Source organism: Micromys minutus (genome assembly GCF_963924665.1).
Source record: "Micromys minutus genome assembly, chromosome: 12".
NCBI classification, from domain to species: Eukaryota; Metazoa; Chordata; class Mammalia; order Rodentia; family Muridae; genus Micromys; species Micromys minutus.
Window position 1 is genome coordinate 47,651,315 of NC_137981.1, and position 24,473 is coordinate 47,675,787.

At 43.9% G+C, this 24,473-nt stretch overlaps 1 protein-coding gene across 1 annotated transcript; it reads left to right on the plus strand.

Moving 5' to 3' along the window:
• Positions 1-536: 536 nt before the first annotated feature.
• ITM2B (integral membrane protein 2B) lies at positions 537-22,836 on the plus strand. The gene is made up of 6 exons (XM_080926132.1): positions 537-843; positions 16,987-17,115; positions 18,985-19,191; positions 19,642-19,752; positions 20,486-20,636; positions 21,920-22,836. Exons 1-6 carry the CDS (start codon positions 727-729, stop codon positions 22,003-22,005), a joined length of 801 nt encoding a protein of 266 aa, XP_080782258.1. The 5' UTR covers positions 537-726; the 3' UTR covers positions 22,006-22,836.
• Positions 22,837-24,473: the final 1,637 nt, after the last annotated feature.

The window sequence follows — 24,473 nt, forward strand, 5'->3', positions numbered from 1 at the left end:
ACTGACCTCTGAGGGAGGAAGAAAAGACCAGCCTAGTCAACAGGCAACACCTTAGGGCGAGGTCTGTGGGACATAAGTCCGATCACTGGGACACCAGAAGGCAGTGCTTCAAATATTCCTGTGCTCTACTGAGTCGCTTGCTAATAAATGATTAAACGGAGCTTTTGGGTTTGTTTGGTTTTCTCATACGATTCCACTGCTTCTGGACTCACAATTAAAGAGAATGTGGGGCTATCAAAAGTTAACTTATCCCATGTAGCCAACCCGCAGAGTTCCCCTCATTTTCTTATCAACTCTGCAGCACTGGGCCCCGGAGGAGAACTAGTTGGAAGCAAACTCAGAACCGGAAAATCCAGGCAGCCCGGAGGGGCAACAAGTCCTAGCTCAACCAGGCGCGCCCTCCACAAAGCCTGGCCTGATTCCCACTGAATCTGGAGGGAGGAGGGCGGTGCTAGGGAGGTTCTGGCCTGGAGCCAGGTCCCGCCCCGCGCAAGGTCCCGCCCACAGACCACGCCCCCGGGTCCCCGCCCCGCGCCCGCGCCCCAGCTGCGAGGCCGGAAACCGTGGTGCACTGAGCCGCTGCTGCTGTCGCGCAGTCCGCTCCTCCGCTGCAGAGTCGTGCCCTAAGCTCGGCCGACGGAGGCTGCACCCGCAGCCGGGATCCTGCCACCCACGACCCCAGCCTTTGTCGCCGCCGCCGCCGCCTAGGGCGCCCCAGGCCGCACCATGGTGAAGGTGACGTTCAACTCGGCGCTGGCCCAGAAGGAGGCCAAGAAGGACGAGCCCAAGAGCAGCGAGGAGGCGCTCATCGCCCCTCCCGATGCCGTAGCGGTGGATTGCAAGGTCCTGGCTGGGGTCGCGGGCGGGGTCCTCGCGGCAGGGACGGGTGTCCCGACGGTCCTCCGCTCCCGGGTACCGTGGTGTGTGTGCAGCGGGCGGGGCGGGGTCCTGACCCTGACGACCCCCAAGGGGACAGTTGCACAGGTGTACGAGCTCCCGTGGCTTTGCACTTGGCTTGGTCGTCTGGGAACCTGCAGCGACAGGCACCACCACCACCGAGTTTGGCACTTTTCTTCCAGTATAAATACTGTGCCTAAAATGGCTGACATCATAACAAGCCTAAACCTCTGTTGTTTCCTACTTTCGTTTCTAGGCTGAAAGCACTTGGACTAAGTCCAGCAACTGTAAGCGTCTTAATTTTTTAAAAGCCCTTTTCTTTTACAAACTCCCTTGCCTTCATACGGCCTTTGGTGTCGGCAGGTGAACACCTTCCTTCCTTGGAGAAGGAAGACAACAGTATACTGGGAGTAGTTTCTGGCTGGTGATTTTTTATTAGTGTAACAAATATTCCAGGTGAAAGTAATTGCTATTGTGGCAGTTCCCCCTGTAACCCAACAGTTGACTTGGAAATGTTACCAGCTTCTTTGTGGGGACTTCTGAGTTAAGTGAAACTGGAACCTGGACGTAGGGAATTCACCTTCATTTTACCACATTCCCTGAGTTTTACCCTCATTTTTACCACATAACACTGAGTGAAGCTGACACTTGATTCACTTTTTAAAAGTGACTTAGGATAATATTCTTTTAAATGCAATTGTTTTCTAAGTTTTTATTCTGCCTTGTCTTTAGGCTGCTGACATTCGATGCCTATAGCTATTAACCGAAGGTGCTGCTTCGTTGTTCCTGAACACTTTTATTGTCACTTGGGTAATTTTAGTTTTGACTTAAAATCAGTCGTTTGTGTCCATGGTACAAGTAGTGGGGGGGGGGGCTGTTTTTTCTCTTTGTGTTTTTGCTTGTTTTAATGATCTAATGAAAATGATTGTTAAGAAACAGGCCACTAATGCCCTATAACATTTTTGAGAACACAGTAGCAATCTGGGCTGTTTGTACATGTTTTCTGGAAATGTTCCAGCTAAAAGCAAACATCAGGTTGATTTTTAAATGTCTGTCTTCCCTGGAGATAAGAAGACTGAGCTGATCTCCTAAAAGGATTAAGGGTTCTGGGTTTAGTATTGTTTCCCTGAACCTAGTACAAACATTGTAGGTCTTGAAAAAAATGTTTAGAATTTGGGGAAAATTGTCGTAGCAAATTATCCTATCTCTTTGTCAGAGGCACATTTTAATCTAGAATAGACCTGTAGTCAAGTATCCAGTCACAACAACTCTATATCCTTGTTTGTGGAGACTGCCTGCGTCTGGTCTAGCCCAGATAGGCCTTGAACTCTGACCTTCCTTCCTTTTCTTCCCAAGTACTGAGTTCACAGGTGTGCACAGCCATGCCCAGCTTCAAATACAGATTTTCCATAATATTAGATAGGTATATGATCTTTAAATTCTGAAACTGTAACTTCAAGGACGTATCAACGATGCCATTTCTCTGTCTTTTATTCCACTGTTGTAAAGGTTTGAAACTCTAGACAGACATCAGAATTCACTTTGCCCAGGAGCTTTGAATCAGTCTTGCATTTTGTGATGTCGTGGTCTTACTCTCAAGCTCTCAGGATTTTTCATATGCTCACCATAATTATATTTTTATTTCAAAGTAACTGTTTATAGCTGTATGTTTTGTGTTCATTTCTTCTCTGATTTTCTTATCCGAAGGAAGATAAGCAGTGAGGGTTTATGTTCTTCTGTAGTCACAGAGAAGTTACAGCCAAATTGGTTAATAAAAAACAAACAAACAAACAACCAAACCAAAACCAAAAAGAATTCTTTCTCCAGCTCTAAGCTGGAAGCCTTTTCTCACTGGGGAACATTATCTCTACAGTGGGAGTAGGAAGAATAAAGGAAAAGCTTGCTTGCTGAGTGAGAGACCTGATCTCATCCCAGAGCTGCGGAGTGATTACATAATGTTCTGGTGCTCCTTTGGGCTGCGCTGTGTGGTAACCACCTTGTCTGACCGCCTGGGCTGGGAACAGAATTAACCTTAATGTGTTTTGCCTGGGGCACTTCCTTTGGTCCGGAGGACCGAGCTGGTTGAGAACTTGGAAAGAAAGCATTTTAACACTTTTACAGGGCAGCCATGGGCCAGTCTTTACAGAACATGCTGGAGGATTACCCTATGGGTATCCGTAGGAATTCTGCTCTCTCCTGTCAGTGGCTTATGTAACGTACACACACATACGTTTATACTTCTGTTTCCTGCTGTCTCCTGCCCTGGAGAACCTTCTGGAAGCAGTTCCTCTGCTCCATTACAGTTTCAGACTAATCTCTGCATTGCTATCCATCCCAGCAGCTATTTCTTTTGATTACATTATCCCAGCTAGTTTGCATTATTCTTTTTCCATCCCCATTTTTCGGTCGACAGTCTTGATGTCTTCTCTGACCCATCCCGATTGACACACAGCTTTTAGAGGGACAGATGCAGCAAAGAACTATAGTGTCATGATCTGTGGGACAAAGGTCAGTTTGAAATGATAAGGATGTACAATGGGACAGGCAGCAGTCTTAGATTTTTGTGTTCCGAGCTTTCTTTGAACCTTAGGAAAGTGTGTGTGCAAATATAAAGAAAATACTGTTACTGCACCAGAAACCCCAAGTATGTCCAGTATAAATGCTTCACTTTTGTTTTTGTTGTTTAAATTCCTTTGGGGGAAGGGAGGTGAAAAGATGGGACAAGATTCAAGGATCGAACCAGATGGTCTGCAAGGACTCCTTCTGTTTTAAATTGTATGAAGATGCTGGGATTATATAAATCGCAGCTTTAGAACAATTAAAATTGTTTGGGGTTTTGAAACAAGGTCTCTCATAGCCCACTGTGGACTTGAACTTACCATGTAGCTGCTGATGACCTTGAACTCCAGATCCTCTGGTCTCCGCTTCCTGGGTGCTAAGATTGTACTCACCACCACACCCAGTTCTAATTGTGTGTGGGGGGGAACAAGTCCTCCCCTCCTTGGCAAGACAATTTCCTTTTCATATTTAATTTGTTATATTCCTCCCTTGAGCCCTACTAGGGGTCAGTGGCCAAAGAAAAGGGAACCAAGTGTCAGGGAGAATTATATAATCAAGCCGGTTCTCATTTTTGCTTAGCTCACTGTGGAGCGGGGGAAGAATAAGCAACAGCCGGTGCTGCAGTACCTGCTCCTGACCCCCTTCCGTCTGTTCCTTAGACAGCCATGCAAGCTGTTTGTGAGACATTGCAGAGCTGAGGAAACAGGCAGGCACGGGTGACAAACACTTTCTGAATGGTCACAGAATGGCTGGGTTGTGCTTTCTGCTTTCTCGATAGTTTCACAGTCAGGACTGATTGATTGGTTTGATAATCTAGATTTCAGTTTTGTGGCGTTAGAGGGGTAGAGGAAGGACATAAAATGTATGACTAGTCTTTCAGTGAGACATGTTGATCTCTACAGGGGGACTGGGAGCTTGGCTCTCTTTAGTCAGAGTGCATCTTATTACCTAGTAAGGTAATTTATGTTTGTAGACACTGACTATAAACTTTTATTATCGAATAGACTTGGCTATCCTAGAATTCAGTGTAAATCAGACTGGCCTGGAAAGGGCAGTAATCCTCCTGCCTCTGCCTCTTAGAGCTGCCACCGTGCCTGGCTGGAGCCAGTAAAACTTTCACAGCCAGTAGATCTTGGCCTCTGTAGAGGATATGGGTGTCTGAAGTGAGGGTTTTATCCTGGGAGACAGTTGCTTCTGTATATCTCCGATGAGACACTCGTTTTTTGATGGGTGGGTAGTGTTGCATACAGTCATTGTCATTAGTTGGAGGACAAGTTGAGCTGCCAGCATGATAGTCCCCAGCTGGGTTAGGCCAGATATTGTTCTTGGCATACTCATAAGCCAACTCAGGAAATTCACCTCTACCACCTAAGAGTTTTATGTGAATAGCTGTATATATTCTTAAATCAACACTAAAACTTACTTATGATACAGGTATAGTTAATGCATTCAGTATTCAACTTACCAACTGTTGATTATATTTTGCAAAAGTGTGACCTGTGTGTCAGTGCCCAGAGAAGAATGTATGGAACAGTCACCTGAGACATTTCAGTGTCAGACCATAACCCAAATATCTGAAGTGACTTCAGAAGCTGCGTTCTTCCTCAGGAATGAGATGCTTTCTGAATTCATGTTTTGACTAAAGCCTCTTGGATCTCCTTGTATGGCATCGTGTTAGTAACAATCATCTCAGACAAAGAAATGGGTCAGTAAAGATGCTCTCTTTTAATTGGCAAGAGTTCCACTTTCGCGGACCTGGGAATTGAACCTAGGGCCTTGTGCATGCTAGGAGAGGGTTTTACACCTCGCCCTGAGCTATTTCTCCAGCCCTAAATATGTCACTTAATTAGAGCTTGGAGACTGTAGGAGGAGTTAAGGACTTTTCCCACCCAAGGATTCAGGCCATAGCTACTACCTTCTAAGATAAAGGGTTTCACACTCCTGACTCTAAAGGCGATGCCTGAGTGTCTCAGACAGTGGGAACACTGGACTGTGCTTGTGGTTAGCTTAGTTTCTGTGTATCGCTAGGCATCCCAGGCACTTCTGTGTGGAGCCTTACCCTTATTCTCTTACAAGATAGGTAGCCAAAAGTTTCAGGTTTAGGATTACATTGCAGAAGTGACCCGAGGAACATCATTTAAAAACTTTCCAAAAAAATGCTATTGCTAACTTTAAAAACCATTAAAAAACAAAAGCCCTCTTCTCTTAATTATGGTTTTCACTTTCTTCTGTATTTTTAGGATTTATATTCTCACGAGCTTTAAGCTTATGCCATGTTACTAATATTTGAATGAAAAAAATATTTGAAGATTTGCTGGATTTTAGTCTTTACATTGAGATGGGGGGAAGCTATGAAGTGTTTTAGTAATTGTCCCATTTTAGGACAAACTGGATTAATAATGTAATTTTTATTCTGAAACAGGAAAATTTAAATTGAGTTATGGAAAAGAAAAAAATTATTAGTGGGGGAATGAACCTCCTAACTTTGTACTTAACTGTTTTATCATCTAATGCTGACAGGTTTCCTGGAGTGATACATGTTTTGGTGCTAATATGAACATGACTAAAGACAGGTTAATATTGGAATAACATCTATAGTTTGGTTTATTAATGCTAGTAATTTTAGGTTAAGTACCAAATTTGTTTGAGAAACTGACACTGTGCATGGCATTAGAACCTCCTCCCTCCCTCTCTCCCTCCCTCCCTCTCTCTCTCTCTCTCTCTCTCTCTCTCTCTCCCTCTCTCCCTCTCTCCCTCTCTCCTTCTCTCTGTCTCTCTCTCTCTGTCTCTCCCTTTCTCCCTCTCTCCCTCCCTCCCTCCCTCTCTCCCTCTCCCCCCCCCCTTTAAGATAGGGATCAATTTGTTTGTTTGGATTTTATTGCCCAGTCTGGTCTAGGACTATAGCCATCCTCCTGCCTCAGACTGGAAAGTACTGAGATGACAGATGTGAGCAGTTTTTCCTAGCTGGAAATCTACTACTTTTAAAATTTGAAATACTTGCATAAACAATTTTGTTCACGCCCTAAGTATCTAACAAGGTAGTTGGACTCCTTATCTTAGGAACAACGAGCTTTGCTGGATTTTTAATATTCAAAAATTTAAGTTTCTTGGGATTTGTTTGTTTGTTTGTTTGTTTGTTTTAATAATAAGGTCACACTGTGACCCTAGCTGCTCTGGAACTGACTGTGTAGACCAGGCTGGCCTGAAAACGCAGTTTTGAGTGTAAAGGCCGCAGACACACGTTGTCACACCCATCTCTGAATCTTTAACTTTTAGTGCCAGATTATTTTTAGAAATTGTTTGTTTCTCAGAGTGAGTATAAAATGTAAATTCTAATATTTTTTATTAGATATGATTGTGATATTTAATTTAAAAGTTTTTGACACAGGGTCTCACTGTGTAACCTAGGCTCACCAGGGCTCCTGCCTTGACTTGCTGGGTACTTCGACTTCAGGCTGAGCCGGGTTAAAATTGGTTCCTGTAAAAAGCCAACAGCCAGTTTTATTTCTTTTTCTCTTTCACCCTCTCACCTTGTTTTCTGAGACAGAGACTTGCTTTGTAACCCAGGCTAGCTTGAAATTTACTATGTAGACCAGATGCCCTTAAACCCGAGGCATTCCTCCAGCCTCTGGGTCTCTAAGTCCTAGGACTGAACACACGGCAGGCCACACCGTACCTAGCCAAAAAGGCAATTCCCCTTGTTAATTAAATGAAATTAAACTGCTTAGATCGCTGCAGTATCCAAAGATCCCTGTTAAACCAGCGAAGGTGACTTTGAGTTTCTCGTTTTTACTTTTTGGCTGGTGTATAAAGTCCTCAACCCTATCGGTTTTGGTTAGAAGAGGGCGAGCCATGTTAAACAGCACGACAGAGTTCTCTTATGCCCGAGAATGTGAATTGGTGAAAGTGGAGTTTTTGCATATTTGATCAAGTTAGACTTTCTTTGGTTTTCATTTAAAAGAAACCGGGTCCACTCTCTGAACCCTGGTGGTGGAGGTGGTTATGTTGTGGTCACAGGGCCTACACTGTACCACTGAGCTGCTCCACGTAATACCCTATAATACCATAGTTTGAAAGGCAAATCAGGATTTTCATTAAATTCGTATAACGATTTAGCTAGAAACACTTACGGCTTGATGTGAGCCACCGTTTCATAATCTCCTTTCATGTGGAAAGGCAGCTAGCAAAGTCTTGTGTTCAGGTGCAATGTGATGCTTGATTTTCTGCGGCACAGGAATTAGGGACGATACCCACATTTTCTAGGGCTTAGGAGAAAGAGTGGAAAAGTAGCATCCCTCCTTTTTATCCGGTACCCTCAGTTCGCACATCTTGATCTCTCAACCAGACTGTACCCAGGTCTCTGTAACTGTTTCCCTCAGCAGCACAGCGATTAGAAGCCACACCCCTCACCCCTGCCAGTCATTCCTGCTTTGGAATCTCATGTCTGTGATACTGTATGATACATGATACATCGTGACTGTACGCCCCATCTCAAGTCAGTTGTAGAACATAGTAACAATTTTGATCTTCCGAGTCCTTTGACATAAAACGTGTGTTAGGTACCAATAGAATTAATCTAAAGATGTAAATAGTCTGCAACATCTTAGTAGGACACATTTTTAGAGGCTGTGGCGCATTTGTACATAGAAAAATTTATGCTCTTGAGATGACTTTACATGTGTGTACCTGAACTAACACCCCAGTCAACGTGGAAAGAATTTTGCCACCAACAGGGAAATTACTTATTTTCCTTTACAATATGCTTTCTCTCCCTAGAGACATATTCTAATGTGCGTGTCCTTGAATTAATCAGAAGCAATTACGTTTCTTCTAGTCTCTTGTTACTGCATGGCCGCTCTGGTTTGTGGCCTTGCTGAACAGAGCATAGGCTGGTATCTGTATGCACAAACACTGCTTAGCTCTACATGATCTGAGCACCACATTTCTCTGAATCAGGGATTCTTTTGGGCCCAAGGCGTCTTGAGCAAAAGTTAAAAAACAAAAAAAGTTCATAAACCTCGGGAGCTTCTGCATTCTACAGAATTGACATAAAGAGATATTTACTGTATCAGAAAGAAGGCAGACTACTTAGAATCCTAACACAAACAGCTGTTCTGTGAGTCGCGAGCATTTCCAAACAATGCAGACAGTTTAGAAGTAATGCTCCCGGAGCGGAGCCGGGTTTAGTGGCCAATTCGACTGAAGTCAGCTGGGGTCTGCACGGCCATGTTGTTGGTTAAGATGTCACAGGTTCAGCTTGTGCAGACTGCTGCCTACAGGGAAAGAAAGTGAGAGAGCAACCCCCTAGCCCTGTTAGGAAAGTAATAGGACGGTGGGTCCCTGACGGGGACCTCTGCACAACACTTGGTGACAGTGTCCTGAAATACCTGCGTATGCTGCTGCTGCGTGCTGTTTTCCAAAAGTTTATTTCTCATTCTTGTGCTGTCTTAATACTGCTCATTGGTAGTGTCCTTATAAAAGATGGATGTAGTTATGCACGCACACGTGTGTTCTTTCACCAAACACACAATCTTGGTATACATAGTAACTTTTTTGCCAAACCGATAGCCTCTGCTTTCGCTGTACTTGGAAAGTGCCGTTTAGACCAGAGTAAGATGCACACTTCCACTGCGCTTCCTTTCCTGCATAAATCCTTCTTCTCTTGTCTGGATTCGATCATTGTTTCTTGGGAGGTAGTTCTGTGTATTTTTTTCATCTTCTTCAGTAGTCTAATTGCCTTTCTGTATCTTGAGGCTTACTAGAGAATCAGTCAGGCCTTCAGGGTTGTGTGCGCTTCCATGCATTTGGTCTGCTTTAGAAAAATAAGAAGTCTGTGATTAACAGTTTGTAAAGTCTCGAATATCTGGGTGCACTGATCCTCCTTCCTTCCCTCCCCCTCCCCACCCTCCACCAAGGCAGCCTCTTTCTGTTGTAGCTTAGGCTGACCTAGAGAGATGAAGTCCAGGCTTGCCCTACACTCACACCACTCTCCCCGTCTCCGCTTCCTGGCTTCCTGCGCGCTGGGATTGCAGGCACGCACACCCCCACCGACCCTCCCATGCCATTGCATCAGGTTTCACCTCAGCCATGGTTCCCGGGTGCTGTGCCTTGGCTCCTGCTCTGCGGCTGTTCTGGAATTTAGTTCTTCCTGCACTCCTTTCCTTGCTTCACGTTTGTTGTCTGCAGAGGCCAGGGGCTTTCCTCCCCTCTCTGGGACTTTGCTGAGCGTCTCTTCGCTTTGCCTTCACCATTACCTCATTGAGTTTTCAGAAGATAAACATTAGCTGAAAATCAATATTTGGACTTTCAACTCCACCTTCACTGTAGCTTTTGAAAGTTTAATTAGAATATTCCCTTTGCACTAACAATAGGCCTAATGATAATTAATAATGGATAATAATGGAAACTGTCTGGATTATTGGCACTAATTTAAGACCTGACAAGATGACCTAGAAAAATGAGCCACCAATCTCTAATCTCGCCGGAGAGCCAAGACGGCCGACTTTGTGAGTAACTTGGAAGATGGCTCACTACCAATTTGGGGGTTTTGCTTTATGCCTTTACTGCTCTGAGTTTTGCTTTTCAATGAATCCTTTTCATTTTTCTTTCTTTTCTGTTTTGTCAGTGCTTTGCACTATGGTCCCCGTTTGACTTACCTAGGACTTGCTGTGTAGATCAGGCTGGCCCTGAACTTGGAGCGATCCTTCCCCCTCTGCTCCCTGAGTACTAACGATGATAGGCGGCTGCCGCCTTCTGCTGTTCATTGATGTCTTTTCAAGACTTACTTTAAAATGTCCGTGTTGGCAACCTGATTTTCTCCACTACACTCCCGCCTCGTGTGCACACGATGTCAGCACTTTTTCATAGACACTGTCTCATACGATTTGATGGACAGTAGAGAAACATCCCGAGTCTGACAGCATGTTGAAAAATGTCATCTCTGCTTTCACAAGGAGATTATATCCCTCCATCCAAGAGCCAGAAGCACAGTAGACGAAGGAACCAAGACCAAACAGTCGGATTGCTGGTTCCTAAGGTTTTCGGAAGACAGTTATTAGTAACAACCAGGTTCCAGTGGGAGGGCAAAGCCAGCTGCTTTGTTCCTTGGACATTGGTAAACCGTTTATGTAATAGTGCTTACAAAGCATGAACTGGAAAACCTGTCAACCTTTGCTTCACAAGGTGTCATTGTTAGAGCTCTGTAGAGCATTGAGTCCATGGGTATTCAGGAAACGGTTGTCATGGCTGCCCCGTGGCTAAGGAGGAGATCTTAAACTGCAGAAAAGGAATGGACCTTTAAGTTACTCATAAATGAATATTTAATAGTATTTTACTTTGCACCAGACACTTCGCCTTCCCCTAATGATACACAATGGACCGAGATGCCCCAGCGCTGAGTGCATTTATTTCTGGGCCGCACTCAGTTTCTTCTTTTAATTCCGACTTGCTTGTTTAACCCAGGCATGCACTCGTTTTGTAAGATGTTAGCAGTTTGGTTCGGTTCTATACATTTCTCAAAATGTTACGCAATAGCTTAGATTGCTGTTTCTCTTCCTGTGTAGCTGCTTGTATATTGTAGAACTTGTTAACCAAGAAAACGTGAGTGCAGAGCAGTCTGCTTGGCGTCAGCATTGCCTCCGAGAACGCCTTTCTTTCATCGCCCCGGTTCTAAATATAGACTAATTCGATAACTCCGATTCAACATGCTACTTGTACTTCCTAATTTCAGCTCAGTGCTCATTAACTTGGCCGAGGCCGCTGGGAACTGTGGTACCTACTGCAAAGAGCAGCTTTCTGCTCCTCTCAGGGCATGCCCAGTTCTGGGAATGTACTTCCTGCTTATGTGTCAAAGGTGATAATATTCCTATGTGGACCCTGGGACACAGTAATTGAGACAGTGACAATCCTGTTTGAAAAGGAAATTGGGAAGCAGAATTTGTATACTGGTCAAGATGAAGAAGAAAGAAGGCAAACAGATGTTTGCTGTCCCACAGACGGTTGACTTGCCTGCTTGAGGTTCTGTTTCACCTACATCAGAGGCGCTTGGTACTTGATGCTTTTGATGGTGGGAATATCATGAGACCTGGTTTTGTTGTTGTTGTTATTTGTTTGTTTGTTTGTTTTATGTTCCTATACCGAGAAAAATAGCCAGGTGAGCAGAGCATCTTCCATTCAACTGAGACCTAGAACTCTGGGCTGGAGAGATGGCTCAGCAGTTAAGAGCACTGACTGCTCTTCCAGAGGTCCTGAGTTCAATTCCCAGCAACCACATGGCGGCTCACAACCATCTGTAATGGAATCCAACGCCCTCTTCTGGTGTGTGTGAGACAGCTACAGTGTACTCGTATACATAAAATAAATAAATAAGTCTTTTTTTAAAAAAGTGTGCTTCAAATTTCTAATTTTTTCATATTTCAGGCTACTTTTCCCTATCTTAGAAAAGATTAGTCTGGGAAAGATAGTTATGGTACTCAGTAAAAGTTTTGTGAGCATAGGAGTTAAAACGTATACAGTAAATACCTTACAGTGAGTGTACTTACAGGAGACAGTTCACAGGGGACAAGTCTTGTGATGACAACTTGTAAAGGGGGGGAAAAAAATAAACCCTTTGGGCTGCAGCGCTCACCGGACTTTAAATATATATATATTTAAAGCAGAGCAAACAGATTTATCATAGAAAAGTAAGGAAAGAATTTGCAAGGCCTTGGCAGGACGCCAAGGGAGGACTATTTTCAAAATCTACTGTGCTCTATCTGAGGATGACCTTGAACTTGTCCTCCCAGCTCTCCATCCTCAGGGCTAAGCTCACAGGTGTGCCAACAGCAGCTGGTTTATGTAGGTGGTGCTGAGGACCAAAGCCAAGGGCTTCACATGCTGGACAAGAATTCTACCCGTTTGCCACATCCTTAGCCCTGCACCAGTAATTTTTAATACTTGACATATTTTTCTCTTTAGTAATTTGGTTTCTAAGACACCACTGTTACATTTGCTGGGAAATCCAAAACATTACATTTGAAGAACTTTAGAATATGTCTCTTAAAAAGCACCGTGTGTGCTCTATTTATTACGTAAGTAAGGTTCAAATAGAAGCAGCAAAGGATGTGAAGTATTTGTTACTTTGAAGCCGAATAATAAAAAATATTTTAAACCTTATGTTTTATTTGAGCTACGTTAATGACTGAAGCCCATTTATTGAAGCCTCTTAGGGGCCTGACGGAGGTGATCTAGTTTATAACTAATGGAAGTAAAATACAGTTAAACTTCATTTTGCTTAAGGTACAGTTAAATAGTCTCGTCTGATTGTCTGGTAAGTTTACCAGACATAGTGTGGTGCCTGAGAGATTCCCCTGCACCATGTCTGTGTCTCATAGACTGGGCCTCATTGTGTGTCCTCAAAGTACTTACTGTGCACACCGCATCCCCAGTCTTCCTTATTTTATTTCTAACTCGGGCTGTCTAGGTTACCTGCTAGCTGCAGCCCTCCTGCCTCGGACCACCAGCCAGACCCCGAAAGCCACTTCTTTACCTATTGAGGATGGGAATAGGCCAGGGTGGGCTTTGAATAAACTGGGCTAAAGTCTTGACTTTTCAGAAGATTACAAAGATGATAATTGTGCGGGGCCTGTGGGAGTTCCAAGCACAGTTAAGGAGCAGTTACAGTGCGGTACAGGGAAGGAGGTAACCGTGTGCCTCGGGTTAAATCAGGCCGAGGGACCTAACATACCCATCTTTTTCTAAAGCCAACTTGGAGTTTAAGAGATTTCTAATGTGGACTTTAAGCACTGAGGTTAAGAGGAAGAGAAACACTCCTGGGGACATGGGGGTGGGCGTTTCCTCTTTAAGTTATAAAATGTTTGAAGCACACACAAAATAAAGTATCACTGCTGTTTTGTTTCATAATATGAATGTGATAAATGGAAATCTATCAGTTAATACATATTTGGGTTGATTTTAGTTTGGAACAAATTTGAATGATACTATGAATAATTATTTTTCTTTTGGCTATTTTGAAGCAGGTTCTCATGTAACCTAGGCATTCTTTAAAAACACTTTGTACAGGAGGATTAAATATTTTAAAATAGTTATTGATTTTTACACGTGTGCGCGTGTGCCTGAGAAGGCATGTGCACCACATGCAGATACTGATGTCCTAAGAGTTGTCAGATTCCCAGGAGCTGTGGTTACAGAAGGTTCTGAGCTACCTGTGTGCTGGGAACAGAAGCTGGGCTTCCTGGCAGGAGCCGCAGGGCTCTTAAGCACTGAGTCATCTCTCTGGCCCAACCTTGTTAGTCCTTTTGCTTTCTGCTGCCCAGGTGCCGAGATTTTAGACTTAGGCCACCCTGTCCAAGGACAGATGATGGTTAATAGTTGCTCTTTAGTAGAATAATTTGACTTTGTTAGGTTTTCTACGGCTTTCTTTTTTCCTCACCCCGTGTCCTTTGACAGCTGTTTACTGGCTGGGATGTCAAGTACCACTTTGAATAAAAACAGACTGGACTTTAATGAGCATCTCTGTTCTACCTGACTGGAAAGGCTGTGGTGTGAGTTTCAGTAAACCAACAGGTACAAGGTTTGCTCCAGAGCTTTATGCTCTAACCCTTTAAAAAAAAGATTATTGTTCTTTTTACTTTTTGATACGGTAGTCCTGGCTGATCTGGAACACACCTTAGCCTCGGTCGGCTTTGAGTTGGTGGCAATTCTCCTGCCTCAGCCACCCCAGCCGCTCAGATAACAACCTTTATCTTGAATGAATGTGCTTTGTCCTGGCTCTGTGACTCAGCGTGTCTGTCCTACCTGTTAGTTCATAAGCTGCTGACAGTAAGAAGCACGGCTGTTCACATGTGACTTTCTTACAGAACCTTGCCCGGCATGTTCCACGAACCTGACCTTAACAGACATGGGGTTAAGGGCAGTTCCTGCCTTTGCCAGATAGCCAGCTTCTTATACAACCTAGATGATGATGTTGTCCGTGCTGTTATCTTTCTGGCTGCCAGTACGACTTCTGTGAATCATGAAAACTTAAACAGCCAAGCTCTTTCTTCATTCGGCCACTAAGCGCCCAGTGTGGTTTAGAGCGTCTAGGAATGCAGAAATGAACTCGAACAAACAGGAACGGTGGTCTGGCCGAGTCGGGTCTCGAGAGATAAGATCTCTTCGTGAATTTCTAATGCACGAAAGCAAGTGGCTAAAGGCAACGCAGGAAAAAGATGAGGCCGTGGAGATGTCAGCTCTCGGGAGGCTCGCAGGGGTTTGTGGACTCGGGTCTGTAATTTAGATACCGAAATAGACTCTTGTTTGTTTCCTTAGCCGTGTTTCAGGTGCGGGGTAACTGGCTGCCCTTTGAGTAAGTGTTCTAAAGCTAAGCTCTTTAACAAATTAGTCTCTTCTGTTGTCCTGGAAAATGACTTTCTAAAATAACTTAAGAATTGAGCTCCATGCCGAGGCTCTTTGTGGCCTGCTCCAGTTCTCCGTCCCTAGGATCCCTCCCACCACGCTGAGCACCCAGCTGCGCCGCATCTCCCTGGCCGCGCCGTATATTCTGCCTTCGTGATGTTGTTCATTCTTCCCCTTTCGTGCTGCTTGCTGGAACACGCAGTGTGGTTCGTCCCGTGTCCTTGCATCCCATGTTCTCTTCCTGGGAGTCTCACTCTGCAGTTTTCCTGCCAGAGCCCACGATTATGTTTTGTGTTTAACTAGATAGGAAAGGGGTTTTATATGGAAGATAGGCTGGCCTAGAGCTTCCTGTATAGTCTAGGCTGACTTCCTACTGGCCGTAGTCCCCGCCCCCAACCCCCCAACCTCCCGCTTCACCCCGAGTGCTATGATTATAGGCCTGCACAACCTGCTTGGCTCTTTGTATATTTTCCTCAGTCATCCAGCCTATCTTTTCCTTAGCAGAGTCTGTATTCCTGGTGCCCAGGGCAGCTGTTTAGACACATCAGACATGTAATTTATCCTCAGAATCACTGTTTGTTGCATAGTTAAAATGATAAATCAGAAATCAACAAAGCCCGAGAACTCACTGTCCGTGTAACAGTGAAGCTGCTCTTCTTTCTCCGTGTCTACCCCTGGTCCGTAGCCACTCACTTAAACTCAGAAGGGGGTTGGCAGGTAGGGCTGGGTATGTGCACGCTTGGCTGTCCGGGCAGCTGTGACCAAATGCGGAGAGCAACTGTTTGCATCTGTCATGCGGTCCCCACCCTCGACCCCACTCCGAGAGTGAGCTTGCTAGGACATGCTCACACTGTATCCTGCATTATTGTCAGGCAACCTTAAGCCGACATGTGTACGTTATTGTTTGGGTCTAAAAACTCTTACCACATGTGGGATTCTTACAACTTCTCACTAATAGGACACCTGATGAATCCTTCCCCATTTATTCCGTTCCACATTACGTTTTAGGAGACTCATTGATCTAAACATCCACACCCCCTTCACCAATGAGAGCAACCTCAAATGCAGTCTGAACCTTACATTGACTATTATCTATTATTCAGCGTGGTTCCGTGTTTAAAAATAAAGCTTCCTTTCAGCCCCATGAATGCAATGGCATATGCCAGTAATCATAGCAGGCGGGAGGCAGAGGCCAGAAGGTTACTACAAGTTTGAGGTCAGCCTGAGCTACGTGGTGTGAGAACCTCTCTCTAAAAAACAGTGGGGTGCGTCTGTCTAACATTGTTCTTGTTGGCTACAGTACTTGGAGTTGGATGTTGCCCATCAGTATCCAGATACGATCTCTTATCTTAGAAATAAAGATGTAAAGCTGTGGTTGCCATTCCTAAGTGACTCATCCCTTGGCCATAGCTGCTCCCTGGGCCGATGCGCTATCTCACCGTGGTTTCCCTCATCAATCCACCTTCCCTTTCCTGACTTACGTCCTGTAATGTTCAAAGTTCATATCGGGTTTCAGGTTTAGTTATTAAAAGTAAAATGAAAGCCATTATCAAACTGATTTGGGTAGGGTGGAATTAATTATGGAATTAATTATAGAGACATACCTTTGTCCTGATTTTTAGATTCTGTTTGTTCGAAGAATTTTAGTATCCTATATTTTGTTACAGTGGTTAGTTTTTCTGTAGGTTGTTAAGGAATGGCTTTCTATCTGTAATGAAATAGATAAACTACTTGTCAAGGCTAACCATTTTATAAGTGATCCACTTTGGAAATACCCTGGGTGTGTAATACAGCCTTACAAAACTGTGAGACAAGGTTGTGTTATTGCCTTTTCTGAATTTCAACTGTTACGACAGGGTGCCAAAAGTTGTGTATGGAAAATAGATTTTGTGGTTTGTATTACTGTTCAAGACACTGTAGATGAAATATTGAGAGAGAGAAGACTTCTGCCTAGAAGTCTCTCTGGGGACCAGTGTCCATTTCTGGCTAAGGAGGCATGGGGGTGAGTCGGGGTGCCCTGTTGTCATTTCATGGTTAGTTTTGGTCAGATACTTATACCCTTGGTCTTTATCTTCATTAATAACCCCAAGCCTTCTGTTACTCGGTTACTAAGTGGCTGTTCTGTTTACATTCTAGGACCCGGATGATGTGGTTCCGGTTGGCCAGAGGAGAGCGTGGTGTTGGTGCATGTGTTTCGGACTGGCCTTCATGCTTGCTGGTGTCATCCTTGGAGGAGCATACCTGTACAAGTATTTTGCACTTCAGGTAGTTAGGAACATATATTTAAGATTTTGTACTACATTTGTTTACTTACTTTAGAGGAGGGGACATGGTCAGAGGACAGTTAGGGGAGCCAGTTCTCTCCTGTTCCTAGAGATGGAATTGAGATTGTTAGACTCAGTGGCTAGTGCCTTTACCCACTGAGCAGTCTTGCCAGCTCTGCAGAAATTATTACTATTATTTTGGCCTGACTTTTTCTTTCCTTTTTCCTGTGAATTAGAATGTCTCCACCTTGCTCTAAGCATGTGCTTTCTGTCTACAGCCAAATGACAGTGTTTGGACATGGATGTTTTTTTAAAATGGGCTTTCATTTTTCTGCCATAGTTAATAGTAAAGAGATAAATCCTGAGTTACCACTTGTATGAATATATAATATATATCATGAATTGCCACTTGTATGAATATATAATATATATCATGAATTGCCACTTGTATGAATATATAATATATATCATGAATTGCCACTTGTATGAATATATAAGCTCCAACATTGACAGGCCCATCCCTGGACAGCCAGTTCAGACGCTCCCTGATAGCCCGTGCTATTGCAGAGTTGGGTGACTTGCAGAAATTACAGTGTCACTTTGGTGAAAGCTGCCCGAGACTTAATGTTTATAGTGCTCTCAGTGTGTTAAAACATTGATCCCACTCAATTATAATTTATGATACCATCCCCCCCCAAACCCACTCTTATGACCGCTTCAGATGTTTTGATGTTCCCAAGTAGGGAAAAAAATGCTTCAAAACCAGATTTTTAAACTAATTTTGAAGTCTTCTTCCAGAGTGTATGTGAACCCCATGCTCACTTTTGGTCTTAGTTAAGCTAAAGGCATACTGAGAAACATTTCTAAACTAATAGAATAAAAGTGGGTTTATTTTAAAATAGACATATGTAGACAGGTCTGACATAAACCTTTGAGATCCTGCTGCCTTTGCTCATGTGCTAAGGTGACACCACCACTCCTGTCTACATCTTTTCAAATAGAGTGTTTTGTTCTGTTTTGTAAGAAGCACAAGATGCAGAAAAAAATAATCTGCAGGCTGGAGAGATGGCTCAGCGGTTAGGAGCACGGGCTGTTCTTCCAAGGACTCGGGTCCAACTCCCAGCACCCACAGTGGCAGCTCACAACTGTCTGTAATTCCAGTTCCAGGGATCTGACACACGGTCGTATGTGCAGCCAGAACACCAGTTTGCATAAAATAAAATAATAATAATTTAAAATTCTACTGCCAAAGAGAACATTTGGTATCAAAATATTTTGTTACACACCTCAGTCTTTATGTACATATACTTTAGAAATATTTTATTACATACACTTATTTACCTCTTTATGTGAGTGGACACAATTCCTCAGTACCACGTACACTGGGCATGGTAGCTCTCTCCGCTGAAGGCAGAAGGACCAGAAGTTTAACGTTATTATCTATCCTTGGCTCTATACACAGCAAGATACAGGGCAGCGTGGACTAAGTGAAACCCTATCTCAAAAGAAAGGAAAGTATTGCTTGCTTTTGAATGTGTTCTGTGAGAAACTGACTACAGGTGAAAGCAGGTTACATGTCCCCTCAGATTTTCTTAACAAGAGATAGCTTTCATATTCGGCTCCTCCCTACCACAGGGGAAAGAGGAAAGCAGCTGCTCTTCTCCTTCTGAAAAGCTTTTCCTTAAAGACAAGTTCAGAACTCGAGAAAGAATGTGCTAGCTCTGTAATTAAGCTGTCTGACTTGTCATCTGAAAAGTAAGAGTTTGTAAGCAAAGTACTATTTAGGTTGGGGTGGCAGTTTCAGTAAGACTTAAATTTAAAAACCTGTCTTCTGCGGGAGTGCTGAGGTGCAGTCTTTTCAACTCTACAGCCAGATGACGTGTACTACTGCGGACTAAAGTACATCAAAGATGATGTCATCTTGAACGAGCCTTCTGGAGACGCCCCAGCTGCTCGCTACCAGACAATTGAAGAGAATATTAAGATCTTTGAGGAAGACGAGGTTGAATTCATCAGTGTGCCTGTCCCAGAGTTTGCGGACAGTGATCCTGCCAACATTGTGCATGACTTTAACAAGGTGAGCTAATGTCAGGGTTGTGGAAAGAGTGCAGATTCTCTGGGACCTTTACATTCTCCTTTTAGTAGTTGCTAAATTCTTCAGTTCATGGTTTAGTTTTTACTCAAGAGAGGAGGGGGGAGAGTTGGAAACTCCAAGCATCTCATCCCAGCACGGGGAAGGCTGAGACTGGAGGATCACGGGTTTGAGGCCAGACTGGTCTCTGTAGTCAAGTGCTCTCACATGAGATGACAAAAGTAGACTTAGTTAGGTTCCTCTCCCCGTGAGGCTCGGCCTTCTCACCTCTCGCTGCCTGTGACTTGCCTGCTGATCCCACCAAGTTCTTGATTGTTGAAATTCAAGGGATCTGTGAGCTCTAAAGCCAGCCCACCTCGCAGGTAAAATTCTCAGACGCCCATTGCTGTGTATCCCAGGTCCACTGACCTGTCCGACACATGTCCCTCTTTCCAGAGACTCACTGCTTACTTGGACCTGAACCTGGACAAGTGCTACGTGATCCCTCTGAACACATCCGTGGTTATGCCGCCCAGAAACCTGTTGGAGCTGCTTATTAACATCAAGGTACCAAGTGCTGGCTATCTCTGATTAATGGGGTTGGTACAGTGTCTTGAAAAGTTAACATTCTTGGAGCTCACTCTTCCAGAATGTAGCCAAGAGATGTACAAAAAAAAAAAAAGAGTGCCAAACCTTGTGTGTTGTTTCTTTTCATTTGTAATGCTTTCCATTTTATAAATAACATTCTAAAAAACATTCAAAATTGAGCTGGTGAGACGGCTCAACAGTAAAAGTGCATGCCGTGCAAGGTGACACTGTGTGCTCGGTCCAGAAAGTTGTCCTCCGACATCCATGCTCAGGCCTACACATACTTATACATATGCACGCGCACAACGTGCTACACACATACATAGTAAATGATACATAAAGCAGAAAAATTTTAAATACGAAAGCTTTTATCACATTCAAATTTTCCTAAAGCACTAGAAAGTAACTATTAACTAGCCACCTAATTCCGATGCCTCTGAGTTGGGTTTGGCTGTCTTGTCACAAACTGTGAACTAGCCTTATAGTCATTCCTGGGAGGCCGAGACAAAACAACCAGCTGAGTCTGGGAATCGAGGAGCAGCTCGGGCACCAAATCGAGATTGCAATTCAAAAACCAAGACTCTTATTGATAAAAACAAACAGTTAAATATCCGTAAACCCTGCTTTAAAACGGTCACCTACGAATTCTGCCTGCTTTTCGAGTTGCTCAGTGCACACTTGGGAAGTTCCGTGTCACGTTTTTCACCCACAGGCCGGGACCTACTTGCCTCAGTCCTACCTTATCCACGAGCACATGGTGATTACCGACCGCATCGAAAACGTGGACGTCCTGGGCTTCTTCATTTACCGACTGTGCCGTGACAAGGAAACCTACAGACTGCAGCGCAGGGAAACCATTAAAGGTAAAGAGAGTCAGATAATTGCTTTGTCCCCTTGGGTGAGAAATTCAAGGGAACTGTGTCACGCTTGGTTAGTATTTCCAGGTCAGTCAGCATGAACTGCCTTTGCCTTGAGATGCCTGCCCCTCACTTTGCATGTAGAAAAGCTTGGACTCTCGGGGATCCAAGTTCTCATAGGTCCATTCACCTTGTGGGACACACTGAGGCTAGCCATAGCCAGACGACTTAGGAAGGCGGCTAGGTAAGGAGTCCAGGGCCCTGACTTGACCTACGCGGCTCTGCCGTCACTAAATCTTGTTTTCCCCCAAACAGTGAGAGTAGCAGCATGTGCCCATTGTAAATGCTAAACAAGCGTGCGTGTTGATGGTACAGAGTCCAATGCCATCGGTGACTCAGCAGCCTGGCTTCTGTGGGACTGCGTCAGTCAGTATAAGTGCTTTCCTGGTCCTTTCCAATACTTGTAATGACATTGTTCTTACCTCGGGTCGCTGAGTCATCTGAAACCTGCCCTTGATTTCTTACATTTAAGTTACTATTTTGGCTCATGATTTTCTAAAACCATTTTGACAGGATGAAGTTTGTCTCTCCTGGTGTGCACTTCTGCAAGCACATACGTGACTCCACCAAATACTAGAGTATTTCCCAAACCTTTGAGCTCATAGATCCGTGTCTCAGGGTTTCTGTTGCTGCAACAAAACACCATGACAAAAAAAGCGAGTTGGGGAGGAAAGGGTTTATTCAATAGCTTGTAATTCCACCTTGCTGTTCATCAACAAAGGAAGTCAGGATAGAACTCAAACAAGGCAGGGACCACAGAGGAGTGATGCTTACCGTCCCCATGGCTTGCTCAGCTTGCTTGCTTATAGATCCCAAGACCACAAGCCCAGGGATGGCACCGCCCACAATAAGCTGGGCCCTCCCACACCAATCACTAGTTAAGAAGATGCCCTCCAGCTGGATCTTCTGAAGGCATTTTCTGTGTTAAGGTCCCTTCCTTACAGACGACTCTAGCTTGCATGTCAAGCTGACACAGAGTAGGCAGCACATCTGTAAGCCGTGTGTAAAGCACTGTTAGCCGTGTGTAAAGCACTGTTACCAGGCGCTAGGATATGTGAAAGGGGGCAGTGGAGAACAAATTTAAAATGTGGAAATTATGGGATGGCTATAGAGTAGTGTCACTTTTCTTTATGTCTAAAGAGTAACAGTGGGGATTAATGTGTTTGTTACTAAACAACTAAAAACTAAAAACAATAACAAAAAACAAAACCCTTTTCCTCTCCAAACAGGTATTCAGAAGCGGGAGGCCAGCAACTGTTTCACCATTCGGCACTTTGAGAACAAATTTGTTATGGAAACTTTAATTTGTTCTTGAGAAGTCAAGGGAACCCGTGGGAGAAATCCAGTGCCGCAGCATACCCCGCCCCTTTGTATTTTGTGCAGTGATTGTTTTTTAAAGTTTTCTTTTCATGTAAGTAGCAAACAGGGCTTCACTGTCTCTTCATCTCAAGAATTCAATTAAAAACCATTATCTTAAAAAAAAAAAAAAAGAAAACAAAACCTTTCTGTTTTCTAAGTGTGGTGTCCTTGATATTTGAATTAGCAAATGTGCTGGTTCCTAGATAAGGTTCGATTCTCTGTAGAGCTTACTCACGAGGAAGAATCTCAATTTCTTGAAATCACTAATCTGGACTTTTGTGTTAATTCTGCACAGGGAGGAAAGGATACCTAAAGAACAGTCATACGTTAAAAGGACCACAGTGTGCTTGTAGATGCTAGTAGCGCTGCTACCTAGTCTGTTAGCATTTGAGGTCACCTTCTACTATTACTTTAATTAAAATACGCAGTATTTTCAGTGTTGCTTTAACCACTTTAGAGGATTTCAGCCTTGATGTTTTAATATCCTAGGTCTCTGCTGTAATCAGATTTTAGACAAATGTTTGGAATTTAAGAAACAACTCATGTTACTAATTTGTATAGCCCATACCTGTGCAATGGAATATAAATATTGCAAACCCATTCGACGAGACTGCGCGTTGTTTTTCCCATCAGATAAAACCAGAGAAATAATTTGGCTCTCCGTATCTTAAGGTAATCCATACACATAGAGAATGAAACTATTTTATAGAGTTTAGTTCTCTACATACAGTTATAGAACCAGCTTTTAAAAAAATAAAAATAAAACAGACCATTACTTGCTAAATCAGATTCCTTGTGGATGCTGTTCCGGTGACACTGGGGGATGCTGCTTAATGAGATGTGGGTGCTGTCATCTAATGGGCAGTTGGTATCTGGTCTAAGATGTGGATCTGAGTGGCTGTTCTCAGACTGTTCTGTTTTGTTTTTCAGACATGATCCCACTGTGCTGTTGAGACTAATAATCTCCAGGCAACGACCTGTAGAAGTAGGGAGATAGACACGTACCCCAGTTCCTGGCAAGATAGAGATGGGGTGTTTGTTATTTCAGTTTTTGAAACTGGGTCTCAATCTGGAAACTAGGCGGACTTGGAACTCAAACTCATGATGATTCTCCTGCCCCAGCTTCCCGGATGTTAAGATTAGTAGCATATTCACTCCACCTTCTTACCTGAGAGAATTCAGAATCCACTACAGTAGGAGTGCTCACTGCTGTTCTGGAGGACCCAAGTTCAGTTCCCAGCACCCACTTTGGGTGGCTCACAACTGCTTGTGAATGCAGCTTTGGACATCGAACGCCCTCCTCTGGCCTCCACCGGCCCTGCACACAGTGAATACACATGAATCAAACGAAGGAACACTAAGGGCAGTTTTGCTATATAAATTCCTGAAACAAAGCATTTCAATTCTGACTTTAGGTCAGAATTCTTAAAACTTCAAAAGTCCATAAAGGATTTGGTCTGGAGACTAGTCATTGTTTGGAAGGAGATGTTACAACTCCTACCCCTCAGTTTTATTTCGGTAATACTGCCAGATCCTTAGTGCAGCTCAGTGCATGTGTAAGGATGGAGAACTTACTGTAGAAGAGAGGTTTGACTAAATTGAGAGCCACATTTCCCAGGCTTTAAAACTTGATGGCTTTGCAGGGGCCTGCGGACATTTAAGAGCAGGCCGAGTCCATATTGGGCCAACAGACACAGTTACGTGTAGAGATAGAATCCATGCAAAGAAAAAAAAAAGGATGTTGCATCTGCGGGTCTTTACAATCCAGTTACAGTTTGTTATAACTGCTGGACAGACCTTCATCTAAACATTTTTATGATCTGTGAATCAAAGCACCGTCAACTTCAGTCACTGAGCTAGGACCCTATCCTTAGATACTGCCTTAAGGCTGTCACTTGGGAATCCATGGGCATTCCTTAGGGTTTGTAGTTGAAAGAGGTTTGTTTGTTTCTCCATTTATAGTAGTGCACCATTAGTGTGGCAGGCGGAGACAACAACCCCAGCTTCTCACTGACCTCACACAGTATGAGTTTGCCCACAGCCAGCACAGTGGGCGCCAGCATAAAGTTTCATTAGAATGGTTTAAGAATTTCATACAGTCCTAGTAAAACACTTAATAGAGCAGAACATTTACAACCATTGATTTGGCTGGATCGGGGACTAGCAGGTTGACCCTGACTTTATTTCCATGACTGTGAAATCAGATCAAGTAGAGTGCCCCAAATCAGGAGTGGTGGTGTGCGCCTGTAATCTCTGCACTTGGGAAACTGAGGCAGGATGATGAGCGCAGGGCAATGTAAACAACACAGGGTTCCAGACACCTTTCAACCACATGCTGAGATCTTTAAAGAAAGGGGGAGAAGTAAAGGGGTCTCTCATCCACATTCGGCCAGGTGTCTCCCTCCCAGGAATTTGAGAATTCCT

Excerpts from the sequence above, each read along its gene's own strand:
- ITM2B (XM_080926132.1), top strand. The coding sequence starts at position 727 with ATGGTGAAGGTGACGTTCAACTCGGCGCTGGCCCAGAAGGAGGCCAAG. Across the intron at positions 19,192-19,641 it reads TTGTGCATGACTTTAACAAG|AGACTCACTGCTTACTTGGA; the intron begins GTGAGCTAATGT and ends CCCTCTTTCCAG. Across the intron at positions 20,637-21,919 it reads GCGCAGGGAAACCATTAAAG|GTATTCAGAAGCGGGAGGCC; the intron begins GTAAAGAGAGTC and ends CTCTCCAAACAG.